The sequence below is a fragment of the Mycena indigotica genome, assembly GCF_014461135.1.
Source record: "Mycena indigotica strain 171206Taipei chromosome Unknown Mind.scaff0007, whole genome shotgun sequence".
Classification (NCBI taxonomy): domain Eukaryota; kingdom Fungi; phylum Basidiomycota; class Agaricomycetes; order Agaricales; family Mycenaceae; genus Mycena; species Mycena indigotica.
Window position 1 is genome coordinate 1,013,132 of NW_023503006.1, and position 22,653 is coordinate 1,035,784.

General features: G+C 50.0%; 8 protein-coding genes across 8 annotated transcripts; 3 read left to right on the plus strand and 5 right to left on the minus strand.

The window, feature by feature from the left end:
- Positions 1-2,630: 2,630 nt before the first annotated feature.
- Positions 2,631-4,064, plus strand: MIND_00809000 (uncharacterized protein; the record flags this gene model as incomplete). Its single annotated transcript, XM_037364765.1, has 3 exons — positions 2,631-2,695; positions 2,747-3,722; positions 3,777-4,064. 3 exons carry the CDS (start codon positions 2,631-2,633, stop codon positions 4,062-4,064), a joined length of 1,329 nt encoding a protein of 442 aa, XP_037218007.1.
- Positions 4,065-5,366: 1,302 nt separating this feature from the next.
- MIND_00809100 (uncharacterized protein) lies at positions 5,367-5,993 on the plus strand (the record flags this gene model as incomplete). The annotated part of the gene is made up of 1 exon (XM_037364766.1): positions 5,367-5,993. One exon carries the CDS (start codon positions 5,367-5,369, stop codon positions 5,991-5,993), a length of 627 nt encoding a protein of 208 aa, XP_037218008.1.
- Positions 5,994-6,240: 247 nt separating this feature from the next.
- MIND_00809200 (NmrA domain-containing protein) lies at positions 6,241-7,452 on the minus strand (the record flags this gene model as incomplete). The annotated part of the gene is made up of 5 exons (XM_037364767.1): positions 6,241-6,338; positions 6,399-6,530; positions 6,580-7,045; positions 7,104-7,142; positions 7,201-7,452. 5 exons carry the CDS (start codon positions 7,450-7,452, stop codon positions 6,241-6,243), a joined length of 987 nt encoding a protein of 328 aa, XP_037218009.1.
- A 5,327-nt stretch (positions 7,453-12,779) lies between these two features.
- On the minus strand, positions 12,780-15,950 carry MIND_00809300 (Fungal-trans domain-containing protein; the record flags this gene model as incomplete). The annotated part of the gene is made up of 17 exons (XM_037364768.1): positions 12,780-12,813; positions 12,866-12,920; positions 12,971-13,389; positions 13,440-13,576; positions 13,625-13,735; positions 13,795-13,853; positions 13,908-13,927; positions 13,973-13,998; positions 14,056-14,084; positions 14,138-14,178; positions 14,225-14,274; positions 14,328-14,472; positions 14,523-14,749; positions 14,798-15,142; positions 15,195-15,611; positions 15,683-15,819; positions 15,872-15,950. 17 exons carry the CDS (start codon positions 15,948-15,950, stop codon positions 12,780-12,782), a joined length of 2,331 nt encoding a protein of 776 aa, XP_037218010.1.
- A 178-nt stretch (positions 15,951-16,128) lies between these two features.
- On the minus strand, positions 16,129-17,619 carry MIND_00809400 (F-box domain-containing protein; the record flags this gene model as incomplete). The annotated part of the gene is made up of 1 exon (XM_037364769.1): positions 16,129-17,619. One exon carries the CDS (start codon positions 17,617-17,619, stop codon positions 16,129-16,131), a length of 1,491 nt encoding a protein of 496 aa, XP_037218011.1.
- Positions 17,620-17,788: 169 nt separating this feature from the next.
- Positions 17,789-20,186, minus strand: MIND_00809500 (Transketolase; the record flags this gene model as incomplete). The annotated part of the gene is made up of 11 exons (XM_037364770.1): positions 17,789-17,823; positions 17,876-17,926; positions 17,972-18,050; positions 18,101-18,562; positions 18,617-18,619; positions 18,670-18,914; positions 18,961-19,245; positions 19,298-19,611; positions 19,663-19,825; positions 19,873-20,105; positions 20,152-20,186. 11 exons carry the CDS (start codon positions 20,184-20,186, stop codon positions 17,789-17,791), a joined length of 1,905 nt encoding a protein of 634 aa, XP_037218012.1.
- A 336-nt stretch (positions 20,187-20,522) lies between these two features.
- MIND_00809600 (Short-chain dehydrogenase/reductase family protein) lies at positions 20,523-21,843 on the minus strand (the record flags this gene model as incomplete). The annotated part of the gene is made up of 8 exons (XM_037364771.1): positions 20,523-20,585; positions 20,634-20,704; positions 20,754-20,788; positions 20,833-20,962; positions 21,014-21,374; positions 21,428-21,563; positions 21,609-21,711; positions 21,762-21,843. 8 exons carry the CDS (start codon positions 21,841-21,843, stop codon positions 20,523-20,525), a joined length of 981 nt encoding a protein of 326 aa, XP_037218013.1.
- A 355-nt stretch (positions 21,844-22,198) lies between these two features.
- MIND_00809700 (uncharacterized protein) lies at positions 22,199-22,642 on the plus strand (the record flags this gene model as incomplete). The annotated part of the gene is made up of 1 exon (XM_037364772.1): positions 22,199-22,642. The coding sequence occupies exon 1, from the start codon at positions 22,208-22,210 to the stop codon at positions 22,640-22,642; it is 435 nt and encodes a 144-aa protein (XP_037218014.1). The 5' UTR covers positions 22,199-22,207.
- Between the last annotated feature and the right edge of the window lie 11 nt (positions 22,643-22,653).

The window sequence follows — 22,653 nt, forward strand, 5'->3', positions numbered from 1 at the left end:
GATCAAAAAACTGCACCCTACCGCGGCCCGTGCCCCCCGCTCCGGCTCCCGTCCCTATGGAGTTGGATCGCACCAGGGCTTGGGGTGCGGTCCGCCTGCTAGGGCACCAACTATATACTGGTCATCCATAACTGCCAATGTAGAGCAGTACAAGTCAGGTAGAGTTTGTTCGAGTCAGGTCAGGGTACACTAACCCTGACCCTGACCCTGAAACCCTCATGCTCTACCTTACCAACTTCTGAACCTGGCCAAACCTGGACTCTTTCAAGATTAACCAGAAACGTTGGGGGCTATCAAATACCCCAAGAATGTTGTTATTATGTTAAGTACTCACAAATATATTGTCTACAGAATTTTTGTGGAGCTGCCCACCAGCCGCTTCTGAGCCGCCCACCCCAGAAGCAGCGAAATATTTTTGCCCAAGTACAAGTCAGGTAGAGTTTGTCAGTTTGTCAGAGTCAGGGTCAGGGTACACCAACCCTATCTCTGACCCTGAGACCCTGACCCATGCTCTACCCTACCAACTTCTGAACCTAGTCAAACCTGGACCATTTCAAGATTAACCAGAAAGGTTCAATAGGCAGTTGTGATTTAACAATTTACCATCTAAACCTCATTTTTGTAATTTTTTTTTTTTTTGAAAATTCAAGTTACTTATGTAACTCAATATATTATTATAATTAGTGAACTGTATTGACCATGCTCTAGATCTTGAGAAACAGGCTACATATACTATACCTGGCACAAGTATTATATACATGTACCAGCTATATATAGTGGAAGCACATATGATCAGTACCTGGTCATAGTGGTCCTTTGGCCCAGTTGGATTCTATGTTAGCACTTCTACACAGATTTTACAACAAGATAATATAGCAAAACATATAAATTATTGTTCTAAACATATCTTCTGCTTTCATGTCTGTGACCTGTAGGTCAACCCAGACCTGGTTGAACCTATACCCAAAAGGGGCAGGGTCTGCCTTTCAAGACCCAGACCCAGCAGCCCTAGTGCCAACAGTAATGTTATTAAAGCTATCATAATCAACATGAGATAGAGGGTAGAGGCAGTGGGAAAGCAAAGGGTACATCAGGCTTTAGATCAGGTCATGCAAGTTTTTTCAATAAAACATGCACCTGGAACAGAACAGATACTGAGTCAAGTTGAGTTGTTATAGCCTAGTGAGTCATTGATGTCTTCTTGTATAGAGAGAAATCAAGTCAATTCAATAAACCTTGACTTGTAGTGAAAGTCTGTAGTTTTGTAGTCAAGCATATCAGGGTTGAAATCAAGTTTGTAGAACTTTAAAATACCTTTCTGACTATATCTGACTTTTGATGAACAGCCCAGAAACCATCAAGTAATTGGGTTAACAATCTAATGGTTAAAATGTATTTTATAATAAAAGTCTATGGTTTTATATACAATGAACTTTATGTTGAATACCAGTTTGTAGGCCTATTGAATACCTTCCTGCTCATATATAACATGTTAGGAATGGATAAGAACTTATTGAGATATGACCCTACCACTGTTTTGAAAACTCAGTGTTGGGTCAGTAATTTGCATTTTCTGACTCAACCATTGACTTTAAAGCCTAAGTCTAAACTGAATAGTAACATGTATTAAGGGTCCCTACAATCTGGTAACATTTATTAGAAAGTTTGTGTAAAGTCATTACAAAGTTGTTATCCCATTTACCCTAATTATATATTTAAATATGTAGCTGGAGACTGAACTTGTAGGGTCTACCCTGAGGTCAGACCCTTAGGGTTGACTTGAAGGTTGACCCTTGGGTTAACTTGAGGGTTGACCCTCAAGTCACTGATATACATACAATATCTCTTACAATTTCTCCAATACATATACTGATAGTTTTAATCACAATTTTTGGCATGAATAAATTTCAACAATGATTTCATTGTACTGTAAACCTACAGTTTCAGCAGTGGAGAAATGCAAATAGAAACAAAGAGAATCTATGTGCATTTCTCTACTGCTGATTTCCTTTATATCATCCGTGCTGAAACTGTCAGTGAAATCCTTTGTTTCACTGTCAGTTTCGCCACATTTGATGTGCATGATATCATGACCAAATATATGCGCACAGATATGAACCATTTCAGGAATGGTTTCAGTCCTATAGATAGTTTTCATCTCAGACTGCCTAAAACTAGTATATATAAAAAGGTATATTTTGGGCAAATCTCCACAGGTTGATTTGGTTCTAGATTCTGGAAGAATCTAAAACAGTTTCTACTTCAAGGGATATTTTACCAAATCCGGTGTGTATATGTTACAGTGCCTGTGCGCGCGACTGATTGGATTCCTCGCCGATTCAGAACATGCTGAATGAAGTCATCATGAGGAAAGGTGCCACGTCGGTCACGGGTCACGGTCACAGTGATTCGGATACCTGTTCTCTTCAGACCCCCACCCGAAAACAATGGGGCCAACAACGCTAGAGGTTTTGCCAATGGAGGTGGTACATGAAGTGCTTGAATGTCTCTGCGCGACTTTCACCATTCCCCCACTTCTTGGGAGGGACGACAGCCGTCGGCAGTGTGGGCTCGCACTCGGGAGTGTTTCACGCAGGCTGAGGGCTGCGGCTCTACCCTGGATCTTTTCCATGGCCTATAATCGCTGCGTAGATGGTGTTTCTGTCTGGCCACAATCGTTGAGGCGTTATTTCGTGTGCGTTTTACTGAGTCGTCACTTGTACCTCCAGTTCTGATCAGTGAGCAGCACCATTCACCTTCGTGACGTTGACGGCAATGGCCAACCGCTACTGCTGGGTAACAGCGTGTTTCAAGCACTGAAGTATATGCCGCGACTGACGACACTTACCGTGCGTGCCACATCCCCTTCCCTCCCCTCTGATTTTGTGGACTTGTTGGCTGAGCTGACATCACTATCTGTTTTGGAGCTTCACCAAACAAGGCTGGATGCGCCGCGCCAGCTCCGTGGCCCTGTGATGTTGTCGGCTCTGCACTCCCTCGTCATCCGCACTTCGGGCTTCTTTGCCATCTGTCGGCCTCCGGACCTCGATGTACAGATGGAGCAAGCCAATATTCAGTCTTTCCTAGCTGCTGTCTCGGGCCAGCTCTGCGCCCTCACAGTATCTGGGGACCTAATTTCGGCGTCATTCGCCGCCATATCGTGGCCCAAGTTGACGAGTTTCTCCATAACGGAACACCCGCCTGTGCAGCAAATGCACCTGCATCAACTAGTCGGACGGATGCCACTACTCGACACGCTCCATGTCTTGTTTACGGCGGACCTCGCCAACAACCGGCTCCCGCCTTTCTCGCTAACAGAGGCGGAGGGTGACCTGGCATACATGGACCAGCTGACGACAGTGTCCATCTCCAACGTGGCTTTCTCTGACCCTGTTTTTTGCCATCTCCCACCGATGCTGCTGCAGCTTCATCTAATTGCACTGGGTGATGTATTCGATGCTCAGGTGCCCCGCCATCGGCGCAACCGCTTCCGGCACTCCAATACGTGGGAGGCTCGGATGAATTCCACGGAGGCGCAACAGTTTCTCAGAGGCCTGGGAACGTTCTCGCAGCTCTCCATACTCTCTATCGCCCTCTCCTCACAAGGCCCAGGGGAACTGATTGCATCAATCGCAGCCGTGGCGCCGCAACTTCGCGATCTGGCCATCCACTGCCTCCCTCATGACAACAACCCACTGGTGCTGATCGATTTCGAGGGCCGTGTAAGCATAAACCGTCCTCAGGCTCTTTCATAACCCCATTCATGCCGTACGTAGGCCCAGGCCATATTCGCGGAGCTGCGCCTCTTCCACGGCCTCGAGAGCATCACGTGGGGGCTGCAGTATATCACGCATGAGGCCCACCCTGGCCCGCCGTCGCACGCTGCATACCGCCACTTCAGAGAGGTGCCCGGCCTGCAGTGGGTCACGTACATCTTCGGAGGGTATTTCGACACAATCCCAAGTGCTCCGCTCGTGTTTTCCTGGGAGCGCGGCATGCTTCTCCACCCCGAGCCCCCACGCATAATCAACACCATCCGGAGCGCTTCTCCTATCATGATGTGATTGATCATTGGCACAAAGATCGTAAGCTGGTAGAGTGAGTAGTGAGATTCAAGGTACTCATGTTGTATGTAAAAATACTAGCAATTAGTAAGATCGTCCTCCGTCATACTAGTACTGCTTTTGCATCCCTGAAATGTCAACAAGCCCGCGAACATCGACTGAATGCAAATCTGTGAGCCTTGGAATAGTAAACGGGGCCTAGCCCAATAGTAAACGCTGGGCCGCGACTCGTGCGACGTGAGCAGTTGCCAACTTTCTCCTTCGCTCAGCCCTTAGGACGCACGATCGAGTCTGCGCCTTAGGAACAGCAATCCGACTCGGATCCATGCAGAGCCACGAGCCTTGAACAGTACTCCGTCGACAAGAAAAGTGCACTGGCAATTCCCGTCCTCGAAGAAGTATTTGTGGTCTACCGGTGACCACTGCGCTACCAGCGATAAAGGTCAACGAGCCTATCTTCCTCGCTGCTCGAAGGTGTACCTTGTGCGTCGAGAGTGTTGGTTGTAGCGGTCATTTCGACTTCCGAATGTCACTGAGGTTGACGTTAACGTTCAGGCCAAGTCTTGATGATGCTTTTGCCTACGTAAGCGTGCGTTGATCTTGTTTCCTCACTTCATCATTGCCAGGTCGTTTAACGGACCGGTGGTTACACAGCGCTCCAGAAGCTTCGGCTCCTCCTTGATAATCGAGGCATCAACTTGCTCCGACTTGAAGAGCAGAGGAAGATCTTGCCAACCGCAATGTCTTCGAACTTCGAAGCTAAGATGGATTGTCGACGGCGACGGCGACGGCTAAAGGCTGATTTGGGGGTGGAGCGCCTGGCCTTCTGGAATGTGCAGCCCGGGGCGGAGGGAGATATTGGCGTGCGCGCGGGGGAATACTAGCGAAGACAGCTGGTGAGCCTGCTCTCCAAGGCCCTGTTGTCGTGGAGGAGCATAATCATTAATGCATTTTCTCTCTGCAGCAAATCCCCCACGCTCTGGCAGCCCCAGTGGCGGAGGACTGCAAGCTCGCATTGGACCCATCTGCATGGAGACTGGAGCAGTCAACGCTTTCACAACCAATCGCGGCGGCATCGATCCTTTCCCAACCCTACCGTCCACTTTCACGAACTTGAAGAGGTGTTGCCATGGAAGCTTGGCGGAAAATGGTTAGGCGGCTCAAACCCAAGTACGTTAAGCCATCGACGCGCTCTTTTGGTCTCTACATATCTCAACCCTTTCAGATTTCCGCATGGCTTTCGCCAAAAACCCTTTACCGTTGCCACTGTGACAGCACTGTCAGGACCCTGCGCTAACCTCCATGCCCTTCCACCCAAGCCTCGCCGCCCAGCTCCGCGTGCGCTTTCCCTCCCTGTTCCCTCCCGGCGCAACCTTCTACGGCTTCGAGCTCAACAACAACGGCTGGTCGCCACTCCTATCCCGACTCTGCGCGCGTCTTGCGCGGATGCCCTCACCGAAACCGTTCATGGTCATCCAGGAGAAGCACGGCTTCCTCCAGGTCGCGTTTGACGAGGGCGATGATGAAGACGACTACGCGGAGTATGTGCAGTCTGACGCGGGGAGCTACCGCAGCGACGACGACCGCCTGGAAGATGTTCGCGATGATGTGTTGACAACGTTGTCCAACACTCTCAGCGAACACCTACCGGGTCATACTCTATACGCTGGCAACGCAGAAGAAAGCGGGAACACTCTCGTCGAGGTCGACGACGACAGCACTGAAGCGTTCCATGTGGTGGAGATGGCTGAGCAGGAATCGCTGCTGCTTTGTGCTCGATGCGGGGAAGACGGACGGATGGCGATTGCGGACGCGACGCAGTGGATGCAGGTCATGTGCCCCGAGTGCTTGGACATGAAGAACGCGGATGGCGAGCGGCACTCTTGGGACGCCCCTGATTGGGATGATAGTGATCCGGAATCGGTGTAAGTAAATGGAGGCCTTCCTCTCTGACTCCGTTGTGGGGCAGTGCTTGGTAAGTGTGTCTCTTTCCTGTGATTGTTTTGCCTGACAATTTTCAGTCAGGAAACTAAGGTGTCCTTGCATCGGACAAGTCAGCTACTTATGCATGTCCCGATCTCAGACAATACTTGATGGTCCTTTCGTCTATTGGCCTTGAGCTGACACATTATAGTATTACACATTCTTCTGTACGGTATCCCTCAACTCTATGTAATCAAGCAAAAACCTCGTCCCAATTTGACCGCTGCACAAACTCCGCAAACGTGTGCAGCCGAATTCCTTCGGCGCTTGCGAGCGACTTGTGTGCATAAACTGAAGGGACGGAAAATAAATTGTCAGATAATCTTGCCGCTCGGAAATCCCATTTCTCACCTCCGAATTCGCTGAAATACGCGAAGGTCTGGATGGTGTCTTCCGCGAGCAGCTCTGGGACACCTCCTTCTAGAAGTCGTCGTTTCCATTCCTCGGGGGTGATTTCGTTATAAACGACGTTCTTGCCCGTCCCTAATTTCAAGTCCTCAGAATGAAATAAGCGAAACGACAGTAAACGCACCCTGTGATATCGCTTTCGCGATTTCTTCTGGAGTCAAGGCTTCCCCGCGGGTGTTGACCTCCTGCCCGTGGGGGAATACCTCCGGCTCGATGACCCGTCTCACTACGAACTCCCCGTAATCCTTCTCCACGTCTATCAACTCCATCTTCCTGTCCTTCTTCATGTCCCACTCGATCCTGAACTCGCCTGGCTTCCCGGCCACGGGACGCACCATGCGCAGCGCATCGACCGTCGCGAGAAAGTTCGCCATGTAGAATGCGGCCGGGACGACCACGAACCCCACGGGCGTCCCCGCGGTAACAGCGAGCCCGTACTTGGTTATCGTGGCCTTGCCTTCGTAGTGGAGCATCGACGTGTATTTGCCGTTGCTGACCTCTCGGGGCGACAGGAGGCCGGACCAGATTATGCCGCGCATCGACGGCGCTGCTCTGGCGGCATCGATGAGCAGCCGGCCCTCCGCGATCTCCTGGACGACTTTGTCAGGCGGAATGGAAATGGATACCTCAGGTGGAACGCCTACATACCCGATCGAGGTCGAAATGCTCCCAAAAATTGGTCACCAACTACCGCCAATCTTCAGCTCGCGTTCCGAAGAGGAAAAAAACTAGGAAAATCACGCACAAACGCATAGTCCGCCCCCTCAAACGCGCTGCGCGCCGCTGCCTCGTTGCCCAGCACAAAATTGGCCGCGACGACCTCGACCCCCCTGGCTTTCAGCGCCTCCGCGGCAGGCTTGCTCGCATCCCGGGTGAACCCGCGCACACGATATGGCTTGGAGGACCCGGCCAATGCAGCGACAAGAGAGCCGCCTTGCAGGCCTGTCGCGCCAACGACCGCCACGAGCGGCGCGGAGGGAGAGGGTGAGATCGTCATGTAGTACGGAATCAGAAGCTGTGAGGATATCTCAGTGTCCAACACATCGAGAACTTATATACGCGCACCCACGCATCTCGCACCGCGTAAGCGCTGACGTGAGCATGTGTCAGCTATCGGGATATAGCCTTGCGTAGTATTGCTAGCTAATTTCAAGTTGCTAAGAGCGGGGACAAGAGCGGCGAATGTGGGACCTGATCTCCGGGTAAGCGGTAAACCTTGAAGAGACAAACTGTCGCTCGCTCATCACGCAATCCGCAAAGCAAAGAAGAGAGTCCATCGTATATTGCGTCGTCAGATACATAAAGCAGGGGGCAACAATAATCAATCTCGTGCCACAGCGCAGTAGATCTAAGGCTCCAACCAAGTACATACAATACCCAATATATTGAGTCATAACCCAATACATTGAATACAATCTATATATATATATACTAGACAGGCTGGGGCTACGCCCCCAGCTTCAAACATTGCTTCACAGCTTTTGAAGATTGAATGTGCTAATTTTATTTATGAGTTTATGAAATCTCAAGGTCTACATGCCCTACATACTAATGTTACAGCCAAGAACAATATCACAAATAGCCTTAGATTAGACTTGTTTATAGTACTTGGTGCTCTTAGTTTTACATAGTTTTACAGCTTTGTGTCCCAATTAGACTCTTTACAGCTTTTCTTACCAAATTAGGGTTTCAACAGCAGTGAACCCAAAAGTGGAAATGTGGAGTAAATGAATTGCTAAAGCTGATGCCAAACATGTGCATACATTTACACGACATCTGCTTAATATAAGAGTAACAGGGTGGCAAAATTTCTAAATATAGAGTATATACTGTATAGATACTCTATACTATTGAGTTTTCTCAGAGGCCTATATAGACAGTATCTGTAGGTTATACAAGGTGTTATCAAGTCAACTTCTTTCAGATAAGGTATTTTCTGAGTCTTTGTTACTATACTTTTTGGGACTATATCTGATACTAAAAGTTCAGGTGCTACTTTGACCACAGCTTCCAACTGACCCACAAACTGACCCATTGTCACGGATGAGACCCGGCCCGTCTGCTCCGGCGCTGGTGTCAGGCCACCGCGGGCCCGTAACACGCAGCATGTGACGACGGGGACCATGCGCCCCAGTAGGAGGAATGCACACGTGGGAAGCACGTGACCGAGAACGATGCGTCGAGCCGTTGCCGAGCCCAACTCGACACCAGGGGACTGGGGAGGAGTGCTAGGAGGTTAGGAGGAGCACCTGGCCTGCAAGGGATGTACGATCGTCCCCTCTGCGGCCAGGAACGGGGGCGAGGAGGAGCAGGAGAGGCCAGGGTGTCCGATCACCCCCTTTGCGGGCCCGCGTATATAATGTGCAATAGCGTACCATGTACCCTATCGCTTAGATTGTCTGAAGAACTACCTTTCTCCATGCAAGGAGACGCTAACGACTCATCAGGCCCGATACGACCCGATTCGAACCTTCGACCACCGACAGCGGCAAGGGACCGAGTTAACAGGCCCTTTCGGTTTCGATCTACCCCGCTCGCCGTACCCGCGGGCCCGACGATCCATCTGTTCTGTTCTGGGCGCTGTAAGGGCAACCCCGGAGGCCTGAGATCAAGGCCTAGCAGGGGAGGATCCTAAGCGTGAACATTGGTAAGCAAATACAAATGAAGCTGACCTAGCAGGGGAGGATCCAAAGAGAAGAAACTCTAAGGGAGAGCCGGACCAGAGACGCCATTGGAATCAGACCGGAATTGGAGACGTCTCCGAGGGGCCGAAAGGAGGGTTCCCCTGACAGGCGCGCGATCCTAGGAGAAGTCCTTGCACCGCCCGACTCGCAGTCTGACACCCATCTAAACAACCTCATTATTATATTAAATTTTCAGTTACTTTTCTGTCAATAGAAATTTGTAGTACACCTCAAGTACAATATCTCATATATCAATCATATGTCTAGGTTAAACTTCAAAATTTCCATATAAGGAAATTTTATCACAATCAAAAGACTGTAAGTATTATAATAAGAAGAGAGTTTTATAGTAGTCACCTCTAGCTGGTCCAATGCCTAATGGTCGTTTACTTTAATTACTTATGCTATGGACTCGGAGCACGAGCATACATATCTGAAATAGGATTCCTCCCAGTTGTTCAGTACAATGTTCGTTTCAGCAGAAGCAAGATGTTAGGTATGTAGAATTGACCACAGGGTTACATGCTCGTATGGTGCAATGCACCTAGTCACCACCAAAATGTGACAACGGATATTGCTCCAGCAGTACTTATTTAAATTCTTAGTGCTCTAGCCAAAAGAGACCTTTTAGGATATAGAATAGATTGGCTAGAGGGATAGTCAAAATATTCAAAATTGACTGAGAAATATATTTTGTCACTGCCAGTTCCGCCATTGCTTATGTAATCACGTGAAAATCGCCAGAAAAAAATAGGAAAAAATGGGGGGAAAATTATTTGGCCAATTTATACTATATACAGGTGACAGGAATAATATTCAAGTATCCATACCCTCTGCCAGATACTCCGGAATGCGCTAATGAGACTTGTACTTCCGGCTGGAAAATTCCTTAACTTTGGCTTGTGCATCCTTGGCACCAGGGCCTTGGCTGTATGCATCTCAGTGCCTCATGGTTATCCACGGCCCATCTTTCAAAGCCTTTGGTGGTTGTAGACAGTGTAGAAGTTTGTATTTTGCAATAGTATATACACAATGCACAACTTTTCTGGCAGTTCTGCCGCTCACATGATCTGATTATATAGTGTTATATAAGCTGTCCACATTTGGTGGTGACTAGGTGCATTGCACCATAATGTGCATGTGTATGTATATCGCCATATTTTCAAAAGAAATCAAACTCTTTGTCTTTCTGATACCCATCCATAGCCTCGATTTCAGAGAGTGTTGGCGATGGGTTACTGGAAGCAGAACCTGCAGCAGACCCGCCACCACGCAGATACTCTGGTGTTGAGACATCAGGGAACGTAGGGGCGGGCACATGTGGTGGGGTGTCTTCCTTCGTGAGGTCAATAGTCTTCTTGTTTACGAGGTGCGATGAACGACGGATTGATGATTCAGCTGCGATAAGGCTCAGACATAGGTAAGTAGGCCCAGGGGCGGTAGAGGGAACACACTTTTTGCATCCTTCTTGACTGGAAGATCTGCTTCATCGTCGCTGGGCAATCCACACTTGGCAAGGCGAGGGGTCAAGATGGTAGAGCTCCCATCACTCTCATTGGCTGAGTCGTTGCCCTGGTCGTTGTCGTCGGAGTTGTTGTTCTCATCACTGTACTCATCCAAGTCATCTACTGTCTATTTCAAGAACAATTTAGATATTGAGAACACGGGAACACACCAGCTTTGGATATATTTGCGCTCATCATCTTGGCCACCTCTAGGGAATGGCACGGGTATACCCACGGGTATCCGAGGGCCTACCCGTACCCTTACCCGCACAGCCACAGTACCCATACCCGCGGGTACGGGTATGGGTTTACCCACGGGTGGCGGGGGGAGTCAAGAAGGCATGGTGCCGAGACTGTGATTAGTGTCCAAAGTACGCCAGAAATGTGCGGTAAAAATGGAATACAAATCCAGACTCAAACGGAGAACCTCTTGACCACCAACAACGAGGGAAACCAGCTGAGTCAGGAAGCGACGGGTAAGGGCTGCACTGACCCGTACCCGTACCCGCACGGGTAAAACCCGCGTACCCGCGCGGGTATGGCCTACCCGTGCCATTGCCTAGCCACCTCAGGGTCAACCCATTGCTCAAGGTAAGCAGATGGAATAGGATCACAAGATGCTATGGATTTATTAGCCAATTGAAACAAGAAAAGAAAATGCAAATCAAGGAAAATGTGGTGGCTTTTCCAGCCTTGAGTCGGATTGCCTCTTGCAAACTCGAGATCTCCACCAGAAGGTCGACGAACAGGAAACATCTGCAAGTTCCGTTGGGAAACAGATAGAAGAACCCAGGCCAGTGTGTCATTCCTCGCATCACGCTGAAGGTGGTTGAGATAGGTGAGAGGAAGAGTCAAGAGTCTGGTCAACAGCTCAACATCATCATCATGGTCAGCTGAACAGTCAATGATAATCCCTTTTGTACCAACCACCACAAGCCCATACAGGACAGCCAGTTGAGTATTGGCAGCACTACATATACCATCATTGGACGTGGCTTGGAGCAGCACCTCGTAGAGCGTCAACGTCTGGCATTATTGGTGCCAGAAATGCCGAAGGACCCAAATTGGACTTGCACGACCCATCAGAAATGCCTTTCAGCCTGGCAGCACGTATGGTGAAGATCACACTGCAGTTGCTCAACCCCGAAAAGCCATTGGACGTTGGAGCCATTCCAAATGCACTCAAGAAGCTGGTGGACTCAGACTTGTCGGCTGTCTGTCTCAGCGACATGATTCAAGGGATGGAGTCTCAAAGTCTTCCCAGCAGAAGAGAGAATTATCCAGGGTGTTGTTTGTGGGATCACAGTATGGTTTAATAGTCCAGAAATGACAATGGAGAAGCGGTAAAAGAGGGAATGCATTCTATATAATATGAACATAAAACTGTAGAGTGAATTTTAGCTGCTGGTGACTCAAAACAAGAGGGACGCACTATGTAGGCTTTTACTCTAAGCATCTACCCCTAATCTACTTGGTGAGAGTCTGACAGATGACAGTCTTCGGTAGGATATGCTGCGAAGAGAGTTGGAAAGCTAAGTCGCTGGCAGAAACGCCACAGAAGATAGCCACAACATCTCGGGGCAACGGTAACACTCGCTCTGTGCTTCCGATTCACCCTAACACGGGCGCCAGCGAGCTGGAAGGTGGAGGATGGAAAGGACAGGAATGTGTGGCACTTGATTACATCATCTCAGATTTCAATCTTCGGACGTGGCTATTTCGAACTCTCTGTCGAAGTGCTCAAATTTCGAACGACAACAGGCAAACTCGATCAATTCTCCCAAAACTTATGTGTAGGGAATTTATGTGCACTTTGAACAGCATAATATCTGTGCTGTTTTACTATTATATTTGACTGTTAAAAGCCTTGGTTAACCTCAATGTCATCTTTTTGCAGCTCTAAGACTTTCAGGACCTGTAACTAAGATGTTATTATGGTCCCTAGCATATGACAGAACTATACTAGATAGTTAATAACTATCATAATTGTGATATATAAAATAATATTTTAAAACAATATATTATCTACTATATACTCAATATATTGGGTTATAACTCAATACTATCCCTATCCCAATACAATACAGCCTTGGAGTGTATATGGATAGTAATTAGTTGGAGCCTTAAACTGTAGATCAGGCTGCCAAAAATGCGGCCCAGCCGTCCCAACTACATCGCTTTCGATGAGAAATGGAAAGAGAGAATATAGCAGACGACATACTCGTATGAGATGGGGAGGTTTTCTTGACGGCGCATGGCCGCTGGCTCTTGCGAGACTGCAGCAGCAGGTTAGCGACCCACGGAACAGATGAAAAACTATGCTCACAAAGGTGATCGTTCTCCGCCGGCATGATACCCAAAAAATCATCGTGATCCTTGGTCGAAGGGGCTGACTGCGATTGTGGCAGAAGCCACGGGTCTATCGCCAACTCCTGCCGTTGGGGCGCCGGTGCGGAATCGAACGGCCAAGACGTATACACGGGGAGGCTTCCCAGCTCCCCAGTGCGGATCGGCAGCGAAAAGAGATGTTCAGTCGCCTGCAACGATTGCTGCAGCGCCTCGAGTTGCTCGTCGATGGACGGTTCCGACGTCGGCGGGGACGGCAGCCCCTGGAGCGACGACGGCACGTCTTCCTCCCCCCTGGGGCGCTTCATCTTCGATTGACCCCGGCTCGTTTCCGATGTATGTCGCCCGATATTGAGGACAGCATTGAGGATGTCGCAGTACCGGCCAGCGATGCGCCAACTGCGTCTCCGGGTTATCGTTGTTCCATGTCGATTTTAACAAGGACATACCGCCGTTCATAGAGACGCAGAACATGGAGACAGCCGCGGACATCCACAGTCGCGCGATTGAAGTCTTCCGGAGAAGCGTCGCCGACGACGGACCAGACATGCACCAGAAGCACAATTGCCGCGTCGAACAGGGCCGACTGCATGAAAAGAATGAGACGAGGCAGGCCGTAGCGGAATGCACTGACGACCACATATGGAGTATAAAGAAGTCCGCGTCCTCCTCTGGATTGAGTGTTGAGAACATGGCCAATGGAGCGAGCGGCATTAGCACAGATAGCCATGGACGGGAAAGTGGGCTGAAAAGTATGGATGAGCGTTGGAGAACACCATCGAAAGAGAACGTCATTATACGCGCATTTGCTGGTGAAGGATTGCCTGGGGTCGGAAGGAATGATCTGTGAATCAAGAGCTGGGCTGACAGAGATGTAACGTCAATTTTGTCGACGGAATGCATATGGAAGTGCCTACCGTGATAGTATGTAACATATCTGGAAGAATATTAAATCATTGACCGCTAGCGGGCTGCTACGTACAGCAATGCAGATTGGTCCAGCAATATCTAACTGAGGTCATTATCGGAGTTTTCCTTTGCGGTCAAGATGAGGATGCTACTGACAGGAATGTCTTGACGCGGATCCCATTTAACTAGAAGAGGCTTAATAGCTGTTTGATTTATGATTTGCCATGAACTAGCTCACGATGTTGAGGTATTTCGTCAAGCCATTGATTGAGTGCGGAGCTTCAAAAACTGTTCAGGTGACAATATGATCTGTTTAGGCACGCACTCGAGGTCAACGATGTCGCTGTCTACAGCTTTAGGTCCTCTACTGTTATGCTAGAAGTTGTGTAAGAATGTCCTGCTCAATGAGGACGAGGAGGAGCACAGACCACGACCCGACCAATGCGCTCAAGTAAAGGCATCAGTCGAAATTGCATCGTATAGAAGGCGTGGATGGAGTTAGATTGGTCGGTAACTGCCTCCCGAACGGTCCAGTACTTGTAGTCGCGAACGGCGGGGAGATTAACGGTGCACCTGTAATACAGTTGAAAGAAACTCGACCCGCAGACTGACAAATGGCCTACTCGCTAGTGTTGGTTATACCCGGTCGCCCTTTAATAGCGGTGGTCAGCGCATCCCAGAAAATGAGTGCCCAAAATGTTCTGCGATAAAGCTCGCCCTCAAGCGGGGCCATGCGTTCGTATGTACTTTCGAGATGGAGTCCGAGCCCTTGACCGAAGCGAATGCCGAGGCCTATAGTAAGCCAGCATCCGTCTGGTTGGGAGGTGGAGGTAATATAGAGCGTGGATAACTGGAGTACAGTTAGTTTAACAACTGCTGGTCGGACAACAAAACTGACCGCGAATAGTTGCAGCTGACAGAGATGATCTTGGTCGGCGATTCTAATACATTCTGGTTCGAGTTGCCTGAACCACTTCCAGCCAGCGCTATGTTCCCGCTCGTCGTCGATGAACACTCTTGGATCGTTCGAGTATCGGCTAGCTGTTGCACAGACCGCAAGAACAACGGCACCAAACCATCGATTGGTAAAATGAAGGCCTTCCGCCATCGATTGACGGAATGTCGGTGGGTGGAGGAAGTTCCATATCGGATTAATGAGGTCGAAGTAGATGCTGACAAGCGTTTCCATAAGCGCCTTGTCGGGGAACGTAAAGGGACCATCGTTTGCAGGCCGAATCTCCCACTGAGCCGAAGTGTCAATAGCGAATTCCTTCTCCTTGTGGACCACTACATACCGGAGAGGCGGTCCAGTAATCAGGACGTTGAAGGCCCACGATAAGAGTTTTCCCGTTTTCAGCGGTATGCTTGATTGCGGTCCTGGAAAAGGTTTGGCTGCTGGAATCGCCATAGCATCGGTCATTCGCTGGGTAGCCCGTCAACGGGTCGAGTGGTCGCATGGCAAGGGCGGTATCGTCATACTTGACACTGATGGCCCCATTTTCCGGCTGAGGAGACTGCGAGGAGCGCGCCGAAGTACTAGACTGCGAGGCCAACGCCTGTTCAAGACTGCGCGCGTAGTTGCCTACTTCACGGAGGAGCCTTTGACACGTCGACAAGTCGTTTGGGGGTTCGTACGAGCCTGTAGCAATCTTCGCGACCTCAGCTTGCGCAGATTTATTGAGCTCTGCAGCGGCCGATGCAGTTTCCTCCGCCTAAGGAAAGAAAGTTTCGTGAGTTCTTGCCAGTGGTTCTGCACGTTCTGACATCGCAAAATCATGCGCACCTTTGCGCGGGTGTTGATACACGGAATGGCCGCATTTATGCAGTTGGTACACCGGCCATGAGGCATCTCAGCGCTGTTGCCTACAGGTAGACGTATGACTTCCGGAGATTCGTGGTCGAACTTGAACTCACATTTGACTGGCTTCATGCATTAGTCGGTGAGCAGAGAAGTACTTCTACTAGGACGAACCTTTCTTCCGTCGGCATGCATCGCAACTACCGTGGAGGCGCCTACGCTTTCCGTTCCACTCATTCTCGTTGTTCGACATGGAGGACAAGAAGAAGAAATCACTATCAACTTGGCACTCTTGTGACATCATCACGATGACATGCCCGCGATGACATACCTATCCATTTCCCTCTTCGAAGTCCAAAATTTCGACTTCTGGGCCTCTCATACGACAAACTTATCAATATTTTAAAAGTCCTCCTTTCCAGTACGCTTGCTCAACTCGCCTTGACCGACACAAACTGCGCATTCCTCAACCTCTCCTTCGCCTCCTTTAGAAACGGCGCTGTGATCCTCTCCTTCTCGTCGCTCTTCATATGAGCAAACTCGGAGCGCTGCCATCCAACGAGCAAATTGAAACTGACTTCGATAAGCTTCGGAAAGGCCGCCAGCCATGGTAATATGCGCTGCCCGGCCTCAACTGACGCGAGAGTAAGCCGAATATCCTGCACGCAGACCAAATCATGCGCAACTTGGATGAACGCAGCGGTGTCTGCCCAGGGGACAACTGATTTAAATGCGGATAGTGACCACCGGCCAGCGGCAGCCTTGCCCGATGCGAGGGAAAGATTGAGCTCGATTCCACGCTGGGTTACCACTGTGCGTCGGGAAAGCTGTTTCAGGTCGTGGAGAAGCGGCTCTACATCAGCGACGGTGTCTTCAAAGTGGAATCCGACGGTCCGTAATCGCGGGGAGAGAGCCAGACCAGCGACAAGGCCGCCCGACAGCACTTTCCCTTCGGAATGGGTGTGTATTGCGAGGAGTCCGGGGTGGCTGAGAGTGATTGGTAACGCAGGCGGCTGTTTGGCGGTATATTCTACTCTCGTAAGACACGGGTGACGGTCGAGCAGACTCCGAATGGCGTTCGGGTCAACTTTGCTAATGGATATGTCGAGTCTTCTCAGCTCTGGAAGCTCTACATTGGCGAGGAAAGTGTCCAAGTATGGCCGCAGAGAAGGCTCGAGCTCGCTTGGCAACGTGAGTTCGCCAATGGAGGCGGCGTTGAACACGAGCAGAGTACATGGCTTTCCTGCGCTTGTCCGTATCGCTTGGAAGTCGACCGCGTGGATGTTCCTCAGTTGGGCAACTCGGACCCGGGTTCCGTCGTGGCAGACGGTAGTCGTATGCCAGGTCGAATGGGCTGCCGAATCATCCGAGCTGAACACGCTCTGTGGCGGCGGCGGGTTGAGACGCATATTGGCCAAGTCCCAGCGCGCGATATCCCGCGGTCGACACGTGAAGAAGGCGTGGAGGTAGTAGACAATTACTGGCCCGTCGACATTTCTTGCGGCCTGGGAGAGAACGCGACAAAGCACTTTCATTGACGCGGAATCGCGATTTATTTGCCATTCTTTCTTGTCAAACACGATCTTCAGTGTGCGAAGCTGCCTCGCATTGGCCAGCACCATCTGTAACGCAACCAAACTCGCTGACTGCATCGATGCCCCTCCTTTAGGAAAGTCGACCGTTAAGTGTTCCATTCCAAGCTCGCGGTAATGAGCTAATCCACGCATGAGATAGCTTTCTGGGGAGATTCGGAACAGCTCGTCAAACTTGAGGTTGTTCCGCGTCATATAGTGGATAATGCATAGCTCGTTCAGCCCAAGCGAGACCTCAGCGAATGTCTCCAGCTCCCCATCGGGCAGGTCTTGGATCACTGCCTCCCATAGTTCAACGGGTAGGATTTCGAGGAGTGGACGAGAAGACATGAGGGCAAAAAGTAGGAAAGACGCGAGCGCCGCACATCATGTTGGCGGAAGACAGACGAGTTTGACCGTGACGACAACCGATGATCAGCCCGCATCTACTTGGCATCGACGCACGTTCTCAAAGACAATGTCGCTAGGAATCAAGCAAGTACGATATAACTGTATTACACTACTGCGAAAGTTGTTTTATCTTCAGAACAATGGCTGTCAAGTTGATGAGCACCAGCAAGAATCCCGCGACAAACAATCCTCTGACCTTGTGGGTCAAGCCCTTGATGCGGAATCTGCTCCCAAAGCCCACCCGCGCCTGCAAGACCTTAGTTATTGCACCTTGATTCGGAATTCTACAAACCCTCGCGTGTGGTGCCCATATACCCGTACCTGGGCTTCAACTGCCTCTCCAGCAGCCAAGTGCCCATTTTAGAGCCAAGCTAGCGCGGAGGTGAGCTGCAGCAAAGAATGCATTACACATTTTGCCTACCCCAGTCTTCTGGTTGAGCGACTCGACCACCAACACGAACCCAGTACTCCCAATCTTGCGCAACGTTTCTTCATCGACAAGATTCAGCGTGGGTTTATTGACCAGCCCGACATCCAAGCCGGTTTCGCGACACCGCAGGACGGCGTCCCAGGACCGGTAAAGCATGTCGCCGAAAGAGACAACATATCCGTCCTTGCCCTCCACAATAATCTCGTCTTTGCCGGGTACGAACTCGTATCCGCTATTGGGATCGAAGAACCGTGATTTCCCGTCAGAGGAAAGGATGAACGGAAGCTTGGAGCGTGTTGAAAATACGACTCGTAATCCACGCTCGAAAAACACGCGTTGGACGACAGCGACCATTTGAAGCGGGTCGGCAGGGAAGTAAAGGGAAGTGTTGGTGTCCGAAAGACCATTGTCCGCGAAAAAGTTGTTGATACCAAAATGGCAGGTGTTATCGGCCTTGAAAACGGAAAGAAGTTAGACGAGGGCCATAAGATCAAGACAATGACACACAATCTGGGCAAGTGCTTAGGAATTGGCAACCCCAAGTTATGAACATCACATACCTCATCGACACCGGAATGGGAGAAATGGCAAAGCACATTGCAATTGTTCAATCTCGCCATCGTCATCTCAGAAACGACCATCTCGAGGAATGCGCTAAAGGTCGAAAAGACCCCAAATTTGTCAGGGTCGAAGCCGAAGCCGGCGGCGGCGGAGAAATTGCCTCGTTCCATTATGCCAGAGGAAACAAAGACTTCGGGGTGCTTCTCATGGATAGCCTTCAAGCCAGTCGAGCCCTCAAGGTCACCTAACAATCAAGTCAATTCAACGAAAGAAGAGCAAGAAAGGCATACTATCAATAACCATAACCTTGTCTTGTGCCTCCTTTTTGCTCATGCCATCCAAAACGAGGTTTACAGCCTCTCCGAACTTAACACGATTGGCGTCGCGCTCTTTCGTGGAACCAATATGAAGATAGGCATGATCCTCCGCTTTCATGCCCTCGTAGAGACTAGTGAAGTCGGGGTAGCCTCGCGCCTGAAGGTATTTGACGGCAGATTTGGCCGGAATAACATCATGGGCCTTGATTTGACCTTGGATATCTTCAATCCCAGGAGCCATAACACGCTTCGAGACCACTGAAAGAAACATGAGAAGTTTCGAAAGAGGACGAATCCGGACAGCTCGTACCTGCAGCAGGGCCATTATGCAACACCACCGTCCGTATGGCCTCCCAAAGGTCATCGATATCTTCGCCGTCGGCGGTGACGACTTTGAGACCATGCCCAGCAAGTGTACTTTCCACTTTAAAGCCCTTGAGATATTCTGACGGGTGGCCGGCAATGGTGACGTCGTTGTCGTCAATGAGGAGCTTGACATTAAGGTTCTTTGCGACCGCTAGTCTTGCTGCTTCCGCATCGTTTCCCTCTTGCTGGGAGCCATCTGAGCCAAGACAAAAGACAGCTTTGTCACGGTTCGCGAAAGCTACACCATTGACCAGCGGCCTGCAGGTGAAAAGTTAGCCCAATGCAACTTATGTGTGAAGGCTGGCGCACCACATATGCCCTAATCTACCAGATGAGAATTTCACTCCCGGTGTGAGGCCCAGCTCAGGATGGCCGGGCAATTTTGAGTTTGCTTTGCGGTAATTGAGGAGATGCTCAGCAGGAAGGTGACCTTCCAGAGCAGCAAGCATATATTGTGTGGCAACTCGATGGCCTGTGCTTCGCATTAGAGCAGCAGAAAAGGAGGGTAGGAGCACTCACCAGCTTCGTCAAATATGATAGGCACGTATTTCTCTGGGCTGCCCTCAAAAAGGGCAAGCAGGATGCATACTTCGGGTACAGTATCATAGGCTCCTCCGGTATGACCACTGACACCGCGAGCTGCTCCAGAGGCGGTGAACAGCACGATGGCGTCGCGCAACAACTGAATGTTGGCAAGGAGTTGCGTTTTTTGCTCAGACCCTAGTTTGGCAATGTTTGGGTCAAGCTTGAATCTAACATGCGTTGGACTGAAAGTCAGACACGGAATGTTCGACGCACTTTTTAAACTTCGAAAGGTCTATTGGGAAGGCCATGGTCGTAGATGGAGAGGATGAAGTCCCCACTGACTTTAGTTATGTGGAACAATGACGCATGCCTGACGATGCGCTATTTCTTGATTCTCCAACTTCCCCAACTATGAGCCGAGGATGACCGTTGCATAACTTTAGGTGGCTTTTTGTAGTCGACGTGATGGTCAAGGTTGGTAGGAGACTGTGCATGCGTGGCTAACGGTGTGCATGCGTAACGGTGTGACCGCCACGATCACGAGACGATACTCATTTTTTCAGCTGTGGCAGCTCTGCCAATGGAGGCACAAATTCGTGGTAATATCACAGTACCCAAGGGATGGTTCGTAGTTCACACTGAAGTCAAAGCTCGAACTTCTCTCCAATGATGCCCTCCGTCAACTTCCAGACCTTCTCTCGGTTCGCCTAGTCAGGTTTGCTCAATAACTGCTGCAACTACGGAGAAATGCTTACAGGATTAACACAATTTGGGGCTCGTTGATCATTTGCTTCGACACAGTCAACAAGGTAAGACCCCGACTTGTCTATCAATTCGGAGTCCATCAGCAAGTAACCAAACAGCTTGAAGCTCACCATCCAGACGAGGATCAAATGCCGCAACTATCGTCCTGAGTGGAGTTAATGGGAGTGAATTAAATTGAGATCTACACACGTTGCTGCTCCCTGTGGAATGGTCTTCCACTTTTTATAGTCTGGATTCGGCTGCCCGTCCTCCTTTAAGGCACCAATCGCCTTCATTGTCGGGACAACCTCCGCCTGCATCATCGCGTTCGTGAAAATGACTGTAAGGATATCATCATAGCTCTCCGTATTGAGTGAAAACGAGCACGTACGTCCCGGATGGAGACTGTAAACGCGCAGTTTTCCGTCTGCACGCTTTGCCAATTCGCCCGCAGTCATCACAACAGCCTGTTTCGCCTCATGGTAGCGCAGAAACAAATTCTTTTCCGACTCTGACCCAGGCACAGGCTTGCGAAGGCCCGCAAGGTCAATACCGGGACCCAGAGCATGGACCTCCGAGGCAACATATACTACGCGGGGAGTCCAATCCGCGGAGGCTGATCGGAGCAACTTTGCGAGGAGTAATTTGGTGAGGAGGAATGGAGCAAAGTGGTCCACCGCGAGTTGGATCTCAATGTCGTCTTTAGTGATAGTGGTCGTTCCATTCGTATGTGCAGCGTTGTGAATAAGAACCTGCAAGTTGTTGGCATCAACATCAATTCCTGCGATCCCAAGTATTCACATACGTGAAGGGGTTCAGGCTGCTCGTTAAGGAGCGCAGCAGCGTTCCGCACTGCATCCAACGAAGAAAGATCGAGCTGTATATGCCGGATGACGGCAGTCGGAGCCTCTTTCTTGAGGGTTTCCGCGGATAGTTGTAACCTTGGGTGCTATAAGCACTCACAAAGATCCAAGAAAGAAACAAACCTGTCCGCGTTATACCCCGTAATCGTAATTATCGCCGCATGTTTCGCTATAGCTCGAGCCGCTTCAAATCCAATAGTATTGAGGGTTGTCCCGGTTATGAGAACTAGTCGGAGGCATGAGCACTGCTGGTCAGGGTCAGTGGAGTAGCACTACCATTTTTGCCCGAGATTGTGGCAGAAAGTGCGTCGACAACCTCGTCAGAGGTGGTGGAGAATCCGAAAGATGGAAGAGACATGAGAATAGCTGACGCCTATACAGAAGAGCGAGGTCAATTTATAGTCAGCGGAATAGGGGCGATACTAACGGTTGCTCCTCCACATGACGAACCGCGGCCAATGGTTTTGTCTTGTCTTGAAAATGTAGCGAGTAGCGATCTCCGTGATTCGCCAGGAAAATGGGCGAACCCCGCTAGATTCGGGATTTACGGGCAAGTTCGTTGCTTCGGCCCAACACTCTCGGGAAGTGCAGCATACCGACATCAGTTGGACATCAGGATAGTACATCGTATATGTTGTGGATTTCGCTCTTGTGCATGACTGGAAAGAAAGACCACTGAACGACCGACTGTGACGTCGCGTGATACTTCTTTCCATCACATCATGCATCCAGCACTCGAGGCCCGTTTCAAAAACGAATTCCCCACCCTCTTTCGTGACTCTCGCGTCCGATGCTACATTGAAAATGGCTGGGAAGGGCTTCTTCGTATCTTGTGCTTAACCCTCACCCAGCCTGATGAAACACCCTCCGACTCCGAGTTTGAATCGCGGACAATCCTTATTCAGGTCAAGCAACGCTACGGCTGCTTACGGGCATACATCAGCAGTACCGCGGCACGGCAAAGGATAAAGTTCCACGTCGAACGAGAATCTTATCTGGTTTGCGAGAGGTGTGGGGAAGATGGACGGCTGGCGACGGTCGAGGGGTGGATCTCGACGGTGTGTCAAGAATGCGCAGACATGATCCGAGCAGATGGCAAGGAGTGGCGCTGGCTTGAAGTGGGGTTTGAAGACGAAAGCGACGAGGATGAATCATAGGTTTATCTTCA